Consider the following 11,467-nt stretch of genomic DNA (forward strand, 5'->3'; position numbering starts at 1 on the left):
TTGTCTCTGCTCTTCAATATTATTGAATATTAATATCAATTGAATAATATTTAAGCATATATTTTTAAAAATACCTTGATATTATAAAAATTCCGTGACAATTGGCGACCTCATTCCAGGATATTAACTCCTAGCTATAAAGCTATTCACGAGATAGTGCTCACTCGTTCATATTTAGGTACTTATAATTAAAGTTTATAGACACAAGTTTACTGGTGTTTACCGTTAATTTAGCAAGTGAATTTTGCTTTATCAATCCATAGAGTACTTAACTCTAGTTTATTCTTGGTAACGCCAGACGATTTTATTCGCTCCTGGGAAGTCACCGTACCCATTGTGTTTATTATTGAGTCTTCCCAGTCATTTACATTTTTGATTTATTCTTTGCCAGTTAACTAGATAAGACTGGTCACCACTAGCTTGTGTCTGTACTCTTTACTTGTGTCATTAGTATTCGTCGCTAAGCAGTCAGTACTCAGTTTCTGTTTGCTTAATAAATTAGCGCCATGGCTACTACTGTATTTTTACAGGAAGCCAAAGATATGGGTCTTTCGGACCTGTGGATGTATAAAATGTACCCATGTCAATGTAACATTTACCCATGCCAATGTGCCTATTCAAATGTGCCGCGCAGTCGCCATCGTGATATGTAACTTGGCCAGCTGGGCACTCTATGCGCCTGCGCGAGCAGAGAGAGAGAGCTTCTTCCACTTCGAGGCACGTGTATGCCTCACCTCACCTCTCCACTTCTTTATCTATCTCCTAGGGAAATAAAGATTCTACAGCAGGAAGATTACCTATCCTTCAACCCTGTGATTGCCCCCCATTGCATACAGGACTTCAATCAACATGGCGCAGTGATTAAGGCCCAAGGAGAAGATTTCAAGCTTATACCCCGCCACCGGGACCCGCATGGACGCCGCCATTATCTGTTTATGTTTGTTTTGGACCAGCGAGACAACTTCTAGATCGCCTTCAGTGGATTTACTGGGCAGTGTCAGTGCAGTGTTACAGTGGAGTGGTTATGTGCAAGTGCAGTGCAGTGCTTATTCTGTGTGAGGTTTTCGGGTGTTCTCGTCGCACCCGCTGGACATCTTAAATGGACGCCATGATCGCCTACACTGACTACTTGCTCTGTCACACCCTCCCTCCTCATCCTTCATCATTGCACTGAGCGTCTTTACCCCAACGTCTCTCTGGGCAGCCAATCAGTGAGCCTTACGTCAGAGCCTTACGTCAGATACCACGTCACGGCTGGACGGCCATTCACGACCCTCGCCCGGCGACACCAGACGTCGCCAGACAGGATAATTTGTCCCGAGAAAGCTCCCAGTGAGTTGCCAACGCTCGCCTGCAACTCCACCTCTGCTTCTCTGCACGAGTTTACTATAATTTCTAAGGGAGAAGATTTGTTCTCTTCAGTTTTCTGCAGTGGTGTTGTATCTCGTGAAATAAGTCAGGATGGAAGAATTCCCACTTGTAGAGCCCTCAGATGATACCCCACATGACTTACCACCTGCAAGACATGAACATCCGCCCACACTCCCACACACCCACACGCCCACAAGTGCTGAGGACGAGCGCTGTCAGCCTGAGTTGCCGTTACTCTCTCCAAATTTAACCCTACCGCCGCCATCCAGGACACATGATGGAGACTTACGGGTACTAATAAGATATTTGGAGGAAAGCAGATTAGCTACGGAAGCTCAGCATAGGCGTGAGGAAGCGGAGAGACGTCAAGAAGAGGCAAGAAGGGAAAAAATTCGTCAGGAAGATGAGGCAAGAAGGGAAGAAATTCGTCGAGAAGAGGAACACCGAAGATTTCAACAATTTCTCCAGCTACTCACACCTGTTACACAAGGTCCAAGTCAGGTTCACCAGCGGTCTGCTACCGAGACTTCGTCACACCCACCCACCCATGTCAACGCTACCCCACAAAAGGCTAGCACTCAGGCACCCCAACCGCTGAAGTCAGACGTTACATTTCAGAACTTCAGGGCCTGGAGAAGGCGCTGGGACGACTATGCTGTCATGGTGGACTTGTCTGCTCTGTCATTACCGAAGCAGCAGATACAGTTACGGATGTGTTTGTCTCTCGAGACCCAGCGATTGTTAGAACACACACTTGGTGTACCTCCAGATACCGCGAAAACAGTGGAAGAAGTCCTTGACGTTCTACAGAACCACTTCAGGAATCAACGAAATGAAGCTCTTCGCCGCTGGGATCTTCTTACATGCAAGCAAAAGGATGGTGAATCTTTTGACGACTACTATGTACGCCTGCAGTCGATTGCAGAGGAAGTTGACATATGCCCTGGAAATTCTAATGTCTGCAAGGAGACGCAGATAAAGATGGTACTTCTTATGGGAGTTCATGATGAAGAGCTCACACAGAAGATTATTGCCCGGGACTCTAATACCACACTTCAGGACGTGGTGAACGTTTGCAGAGCCCATGAAGCCACCAGGACAGCCACATCTGCGATTCGGGCCCCTACTGCTTCTGTCGCCAAGATTTCAAGATACCGCAAGGATAAAGGTCGTAACCATCAGCCAACTTCTACGCCGTCGACCAAATCTAATACCTGCCAGTATTGCAACAAGTCTCACAACTCAGCCAAGTGCCCAGCGGCTTCGAGCACTTGCAATAACTGTGGACGGAAGGGACATTGGGCCAGAACCCCAACCTGCCCTGCACTCAAGGTGAAATGCAAATACTGTACCAAGACAGGCCACTACGACAGATATTGCCGGAAGAAGACTGGTGATGCCAAGGCTGATAAGCATGTTACTCCGCCTTCAAGCACGACTACTAACGTTCGCAAGATTCAGGCCCATGCAACTCCTTCACCTTCACCCGTACCAGTTACTGTGTCTTATCGGGATGTATCTTCCCAGATCAGTTTCATACCTGACACAGGTGCGGAGGTCAGTGTTTTGGGTCCACAACACCTTGCACATCTTCAGATTGACAGAAGTGACCTCCTACCTCCCACAGTTTCCAAGACTTTCACCGCAGATGGGTCGGAGATGTCGCCACCGCTTGGATCTTTAGAAGTTACCTTGACCCTTGCCAAGAGGTCATGCCAAGCCCGGTTACAGGTGCATGATGGTGTCACCACTCCGCTACTGTCCTTCAGCCATTGCAAGGAGTTGGCTATTATTTCGCCCAAGTTTCCTAAGCCCATTCTGCAAGTTACCCACGTACATCGATGCACTGAGTTCCCACTCACCGAAGCTACCCCACCTGCCGAGGCCAGGGACTACTTTGTCAGGAACTTTCCGGATGTACTTGCATCGAAAGATGATCTCAAGACTGCTCCACTACAACCAATGAAAGGAGACCCTATGAAGATACACATTAAACCCGACGCCACACCATTCGCTCTTACCACTCCACGTCAGATCCCCTACGCCTTCCGAGATGCAGTCCAGGACGAACTGCAGAGTATGGTGGCTCAAGGAATCATCAAGAAATGTGGGGATGAGCCTTCCGATTGGTGTCATCCTATGGTAGTCGTACCCAAACCTAAAGGAGTCAGGATTACCACTGATTTGACTAAACTTAACAGTGAAGTTGCCCGCCCTGTTCACTCTTCGATGACGCCTATTGCAGCTGTTCGTACGGTTGATTCTACAGCGAGGTACTTCACAACTGCGGACGCTCTCCATGGTTATTGGCAAATCGAACTGGCAGAGGAGGACAGGCATCTTACTACTTTCATTACACCTTACGGCCGCTATTACTACTGTCGCGGACCGATGGGCTTCGCCGCTACCAGAGATGCATACTGCTACCGTGGTGATCTTGCCCTCCAAGGTCTAACGAAATGCGTCAAAGTGGTAGATGACATATTGCTGTTTGACGATGATCTTCTGTCACATTACAAGAGGATTCAGGAGCTACTCACACGCTGCCGCTCACACGGTATCACTCTCAACAGGGAAAAATTTATCGTGGCAGCCACTAAGGTCAACTTCTGTGGATACATTCTTTCGGACAAAGGAATCGCCGCTGACCCAGAACGTGTTGCAGCTCTTCGGGACTTCCCTACACCTGCTAACCTCACCGATTTACGCTCATTTATGGGGTTGGTGAATCAGTTATCTGAGTTTACACCCGAAATCGCCAAAACTGCCAAGCCACTTAGACCTCTCTTGAGCCCATCTCGCTCATTTACGTGGACTCCAGATCACGACTTGGCATTCAAGCAAGTCAAGAAAGCCTTGTCCAGTCCACCCATCCTCGCAGCATTCGACCCAGGACTACCTACATATCTCCAGACCGACGCATCTCGCCTGTATGGTATAGGTTACGCCCTACTGCAGGATCATGGTTCCAGTCAACTTCGCCTCGTCCAGTGTGGCTCCCGTTTTTTGGCAGACGCCGAGACAAGATACGCCGCCATAGAGTTGGAAATGTTGGCAGTCAGCTGGGCTCTTCAGAAGTGCCGCCTCTATCTTACAGGGCTCCAGTCTTTCACAGTTCACACTGATAATCGTCCACTAGTACCGATTCTGAACTCGTACACCTTGGACATGATTGAGAACCCTCGATTAGAGAGATTACGAGAGCGCATGTCCCACTTTACCTTCAGAGCCGTATGGCGTGCTGGTAAGACACTCCGCATCCCAGATGCCTTCTCACGTGCACCTGTCAGCCGACCTACACCTGAGGATACATCGGACTCTGCTTCTACTACGGCACATCTACGGTCCGTCATAACTTCTGCGGCATATCAAGAGGACGACGCCCCGCGGATCGAAGCTGACCGTCACCTACAGGAGTTAGCAAATGCAGCCCAACAGGACCCTGACTACATTCGCTTATGTGACTGCATATTGGCTGGATTTCCTGCTAACAGGTATTCTCTACATACATCCTTGCTGCCTTATTGGAAACTCCGAGACTCCCTCTCTGTTGACGGATCACTCATACTACTAGGCGCTCGGATCGTCATTCCTGCTGCTCTTCGTCACAAGACTCTCGCATGGCTACATGACAGTCATCGAGGAGTCGAGGCTACCAAGCGACGGTCACGCCAGACGGTATTCTGGCCTGGCATTGAGTCTGATATCACCAATACTGTCGCCGCCTGTGAGTCGTGCCGGCTTCTACGCCCTTCACAGCAGCAGGAACCGCTTCTCAACGATGATAAGCCCACCAGGCCCTTCGAGTCAGTCTCCGCTGATTTCTTTCAAGTTGCTGGGAAACATTTCCTAGTGATTGTCGACCGACTGTCGAACTGGCCAGCTGTCATCCCTTGCAAGAGTGACACCACCGCCTCCTCCACAATCCGATACTTCTGCAGCTACTTTCGAGAGGTGGGGGTACCTCTTCGGTTACGCACAGATGGAGGACCACCTTTTTCGAGCAGTGAGTTTGCTGATTTCACTCGTCGATGGGGGACCCAGCACTTCATGTCATCGCCTCATTACCCGCAGTCGAATGGCCACGCCGAGGCTGCTGTTAAGGCCGTCAAGAGGCTTATCATGGCAACAGCACCGTCTGGTAACATAAATTGTGAAGCCTTCGACCGGGGACTCATGGAACTGAGGAATGTCCCCAACCACACCGGCTACTCACCTGCTCAAGTTCTATTTGGTCATAACCTCCGCAGCTGTGTACCTGCTCATCCGCAGTCCTTCAAGAGTGACTGGAAGGACTTGGCAGACGACTGGGACAGACGGGTCGCCTCCAGAGCCGCCCAGGTCAAGAAGCACTACAGTCAACATGCCCGTGATCTCCCCAGGCTGGCTATGGGTCAACATGTTCGCGTTCAGGACCCCACTTCACGCCGGTGGGATAAGGTCGCCATCGTTATGGGTGGTGCTCGCTCCAGGGAATACGAGGTTAGGCTTCCAAGTGGCCGAGTGCTACGTCGAAACCGCAGATTCTTATATCCAGTGCCCGACCCACACTCTGACACTACACCTAACATCCCTGTGGTCCCTTGTCATGACATGGAAAAGTCTAATTTACAGACAGACATCGAAAAGTCCAATTCAGTTTCTCCTCCCAAGACCCCACGTAGATCTCCAAGGCTAAATAAGTCCTAACACAGTGTACACTGCCCATAAGAAGTCCCTGTATGTTTGCTTACAATGTACACACTTTGTAGACACTTGTAGGATTTTCATACATTGCTTGTTACCATGTATTGATTACCTGTGGGATTGTATCTACTTTAACATGTTGCAGTCACTTGTATATTGCTGAGTTGCATATTTTATTTTATGAATTACGGGGATGTTTCACATATATATTTTCTATGTATGTTACTTTTCAGCCGTTCGACTTCTTCAAACGCAAAGGGAAGGGGAGGTGTGGATGTATAAAATGTACCCATGTCAATGTAACATTTACCCATGCCAATGTGCCTATTCAAATGTGCCGCGCAGTCGCCATCGTGATATGTAACTTGGCCAGCTGGGCACTCTATGCGCCTGCGCGAGCAGAGAGAGAGAGCTTCTTCCACTTCGAGGCACGTGTACGCCTCACCTCACCTCTCCACTTCTTTATCTATCTCCTAGGGAAATAAAGATTCTACAGCAGGAAGATTACCTATCCTTCAACCCTGTGATTGCCCCCCATTGCATACAGGACTTCAATCAACAGGACCCAACCGAAATTAAAGAGTATATACTCTCACGGCATAATCAGGAGCAGCAGCGCGAGAATGATGCCCGTGAAGAGCGTAAGATTCAGCGCGAATATGAGCAAGAACAGCGTGCATATGAACAAGAGCAGCGTGAGAAAGAGCGCGAATATGAGCGGGAACAACGGGAATACGAGCGAGAACAGCGTGAGGAACGAGAGAGAGAACGAGAACACGAACGTGCCGAGCGAGAAGCACGCGAAAAACATGAACTTGAAATGATGAAGCTCAAGCGAGATTCCTTGGCTTCAGACACGTCTGGTGCAGTTGGTCCAAGCTCCACGAGCGTTCCCCCTGCACATGTCCTGGCGACCCCACGCATCAAGCTTCCTTCATACAAGGAAAGCGAGCGAATCGAGCCGTACATAGCTCGTTTTGAGGACATGGCAGACATGTATCAACTGGATGAGGCAGCTAAGCGGCTTCAGTTTCTTAGCCTATTTGAGGGCCCTGCCCTCGATATTCTCCACCAAATTCGTGGAGACAATCTCACATATGAGATGATGAAAGCTGCACTCATTAAGGCATATGGTCACACAGTAGACGACACCAAAGTTCAGTTCATGCGAGCTTGTCTCCAAGACAAGGAGACAGCTGTTCAGTTCCTTGATCGTCTCACAGCTTACTTAAATGAGTGGATGGAGAAAGATGAAACTCCTTCCATGTGTGAGGGGATAATTGACCTTATGCTGCGTACACAGCTAGAGAGGTCGTGGCCTGCTAAGCTCATAGCACAGCTTAAGATCTGCCAGGTGAAAGATGCCAGCCAAATGGCAGAGAAGGCTGACGCATTCTTTACTGCATACGGGTATCAAACTCGTAAGCAAAACACCTAGAACAGAAAACCTGATAAATCTGGGAAGCCGTCTCAGACTGAATCCCAGCACCAAGGCCGTTCTCAGAATAATGGCCAAGGTCCAAAACCGCAGTGGAAGGACCAGGGGCAAAACACTCAGAAACCTGAGTGGAAGAGGTACAACAGGTACCCTAATCAGCAGCAGTATCAGCCACGCAACCGACTGTCAGGACAAACTTTTTCACCACCAGCTCAAAAGAGGCAGGAAGCGAATGCAGCCTTCATTCCTCAGCAGCAGCACGGTGGTCACGTCCCTACCAGTATGGGTACTTCCCCACAGTTCATTAGTCCCACAGTGACAGTGAACCCCCCTCCACAGATGGCCAATGTTCTATCTTCCCAATATAGTCCTCAAGGCACAGTGTTTGCCGCATCAATTCAGCAGCCTCATGAGTGGCTAGCTGCTTCCTCCACAGGCCCTCCCACAGGTGACAGTACCTTCCTTGCTCAGCCAGGGTTTGTGGGAGACATTCCTGTGAAGGTCCTGAGAGATAATGGTTCCTCAGGTTGCTCTGTCAAGCAGAGTCTAGTTCGGCCTGAGCAGTATACAGGTCGACAGATCCATGCAAACCTTATTGATGGATCAGTGAGATTGTTCCCTGAGGCATGTATCCAGGTGGCATCTCCATTTTATACTGGTACGACACTTGCAGTTGTCATGCCAGAGCCTCTATTTGACCTTATAGTAGGCAATATTCAAGGAGCCAAGGATAGTTGCTCCGATGATGGCGCTACTCAGACTTCGGCTGCGGTAACACGAGCCATGGTTGAGGCTCCAGACTGTGTCACCCCAGTGATCATTGAATCGCCGCAAGATCTGATGTGTAGTCAACTTGTTGTGCAAGAACAACATTCTGACCTGACACTTGCTGCCGTGCGGAACAAACAAAAGGGTCGAGTGATAAAGTATTCACGGGGAGGTTGAGCCAAGTTCCTTCGCAAACAAGGACGGCTCTACCGTGAGTCACGAACATCCGAGGGCGAGGTTCGACTGCAGTTTGTCGTTCCCGCCAGGTACCGCCTAGCAGTGTTACAATGGGGTCATTGTTCAGTCTCAGGAGGTCACATGGGCAAAAGGAAGACCCAGGGCCGTATCCGAGCTGACTTTTTCTGGCCAGGGATGGGACGAGACATAGATAGTTTTGTCCGTTCCTGCAGTGTGTGTCAAAGTAACACCACTAATCAGGGACATGTCCTTCTTGTGCCATTTGTAACCACACCTGTAATCTCTGAGTCAGTTGAGAGACAGGGTAGTGGTAATGTGGGTGTAGACCTGATGTCTCACCTACTAGCTGCTTACTTACTAGCAACTGTTGTATGTTTGGTTCCGTAGATAGGTGGCCTCAGAGATTTGAGTAATCCAAGGACCAGCCTGGTTCCCAGTTAAAAGTGTAAACCAGACGTCTCACTCGTTGGCCCTACAGGACACAGTATATCCAGGGCTTGTACATACATGTATACCATAAGTTAAGGGGGAAGTTTGAGAACCCTGCAGAGACAGTCCGAGGCTGTGTATGAATTACCTTGTGGAACGTCTCGAGCTGTGGGCCTCTCTGAGGATTCCCGGAGAATGCACATTACCCACATGAGTGTTCACACCCACGGTGGGTGTTAAAACGTGACCTGCCCGAGATTGCGTAGCGATTTTCAGCTTCCTGTATTAGTCGTAAGTGTAGAGTTAGGTTAACCTGTAAACTGCCCGTTTTAAGCAATTTGTGAATTCAAGAACTGGCACGTTTCCTGGTTAATAATGTTTGGTTAACCTGTAAACTACCCGTTCTAAGCAATTTGTGAATTCAAGAACTGGCACGTTTCCTGGTTAATAATGTTAGGTTAACTCGTAAACTGCCGGTTCTAAGAGATTTGAGTAATTCAAGAACTGGCACATTTCCTAGTTAATAAGCGTTAACCAGTAAGCTATAAGGGTTCTAAGCAATTTGTGAATTCAAGAATTACGTTTCCTGGTTAATAATGACAAGTACTGATTGCTAGGCAGAGAGAGAGAGAGAGAGAAATAACAGTTTTGATGCTCCACCTTAATTCCTTTCGCAGGTGTAGCTGGTGGGTGCAGCATTGCCGTGCAGATTAGCTTGTCGTTCCTGTCACATGCTGCCGCCCCTTCTCTTCTGCCTCGTCATCATTATTTTACTATAAATTTGTATGTCATTTTACACGTAGGTACAGATACACTACAACTGTCACACCTACACCGTGTATTACATACACTACACTACATAACAATTAGTTGTTAATGTAAATGTAGCGAACTTTCGCTCAGTTTGACCTGAGTACGGATTTTCACCGTCGTCACGGAGTTTTTCCCTCAAGCTTGTTTCTATTAACGTAAATACGATGTTTTTTCACTCACTGGCGACTGCGACTTTCTCCTGTAGCAGGATAACACACACACCACAGTGTGAATCTTGTGTGACTGAGTTAGGATTTATATGTATGTATATTGAAATCTTTCTTCTGAAGGAAGAAAGATTTAATTTTCATGGGGCGTAATGTCACGAATCAATTCGCGACATTTCCCTTTTGTGAGAAGCCACGAACTATTAGTGGAAAACTCACTGTGTATCGCTCAGTTAACCGTTTCTCTCTCCATTTCGGGGTATACTTTTCAAAACATTCGTCACTGTTTTCAAAAGTGACCGATTTAATGCACGTCACTAAGTGCTGTACTGAGCGATACTATTGTTTCTTTATTGTTCGCCTCTGCTTGCCTTGACCGTTAAAAATGCAGCCTACTGCTCCCTTTGTCTTTCCCACGACTTAGTCAGTCTAGTGTTTGTTGTGACGGAGAGAGGTCCTGTGCTCGAGAAGTGTGAGAGGTCAGCTAGCGCCCAAGCTCCACTAGTACAGTTAATCCAAACTCCCACCCCCCGGGTGATACATAGCATTCATCGACTGGTATTTCCTTTTGTATTATCCTAGTTTTAAGAGTTTAGTTAAGGTGTTTTTTTTTTAGGCGTAAGTATTTAGCTTTTGTGTGAGTGAGTGAGTGCATCTCATTAATTTCATTTGAATTGTAACATTAAATTTATTTTTTGTAATCAATAAATTTAACAGTTCTTTTTCTTGAGCTTAATGTAAAGTAAAATCTTGTTTCATTTCTCCAAATTAAGCTTATTTTCCATATAGCTCTTAGCTTGCATAAACGTTTGCCTTCATAACTGGTACTTAGACCAGTCTTGTTGTATTAACTTAAAATCCGTTGTGCCATAGGAGTTAAGCATCAGCAAGGACCTGATTATTATTATTAGTATTAGTTATTTATTGTCAGGGGTGAAGTAACTTTCTCCAGAGGCTAACAGTACAGTAATTCAGCAATTGTGAGTAATTAGTCTCTGCTGTGTATTGTTGAGAAAGTTTATAAATTCTCGTTCTTAGAGAATCGTAGCAAGTCAGTGTAAAGTAATCGTTGCTTGATGTAGCAAGACAATCATTGTCTCTGCTTTTCAATATTATTGAATATTAATATCAATTGAATAATATTTAAGCATATATTTTTAAAAATACCTTGATATTATAAAAATTCCGTGACACAGGGTAGGGATCACAATACTATCATGCAGTGACTTCTTAACTTCCATACTCACCTCCCTATTTCTTATCACTGCTTTCAGTGTGCCAACGACCTTCCTTCCCTGCTGTACCCTTTCACGCACTTCATCCCCCAAAGTTCCATCCTTACTCATTACACTACCCAAGTACTTGAATGCACTCACATTCTCCATATCCTCACCATCCAACCTCACTGCACACTCTGTGACTTCATTCCTCTCAAACACCATAACTTTACTTTTGTTTACATTAACTTTCAGATTCCTCCTCCTACACACTGTCCCAAATTCATTCACCAAACCTTGCAACTCCCATTCATCTTCACTCAACAGTACTGTATCATCAGCAAACAGCAACACCGGAAGCTTCCAAATCTCACCCTCAT

At 47.1% G+C, this 11,467-nt stretch overlaps 1 protein-coding gene across 1 annotated transcript; it reads left to right on the forward strand.

The window, feature by feature from the left end:
- Positions 1-1,461: 1,461 nt before the first annotated feature.
- On the forward strand, positions 1,462-6,060 carry LOC145409359 (uncharacterized). Its single transcript, XM_080279829.1, has one exon. The coding sequence runs from the start codon at positions 1,462-1,464 to the stop codon at positions 6,058-6,060; it is 4,599 nt and encodes a 1,532-aa protein (XP_080135955.1).
- The last annotated feature ends 5,407 nt before the right edge of the window (positions 6,061-11,467 follow it).

Source organism: Coenobita brevimanus, chromosome 80, assembly GCF_032717465.1.
Source record: "Coenobita brevimanus isolate Jiangsu-jjx chromosome 80, ASM3271746v2, whole genome shotgun sequence".
In the NCBI taxonomy this organism is placed as follows: domain Eukaryota; kingdom Metazoa; phylum Arthropoda; class Malacostraca; order Decapoda; family Coenobitidae; genus Coenobita; species Coenobita brevimanus.

Bases quoted from the DNA above. Each gene is read 5' to 3' on its own strand.
- LOC145409359 (XM_080279829.1), top strand. From the start codon at position 1,462: ATGGAAGAATTCCCACTTGTAGAGCCCTCAGATGATACCCCACATGAC.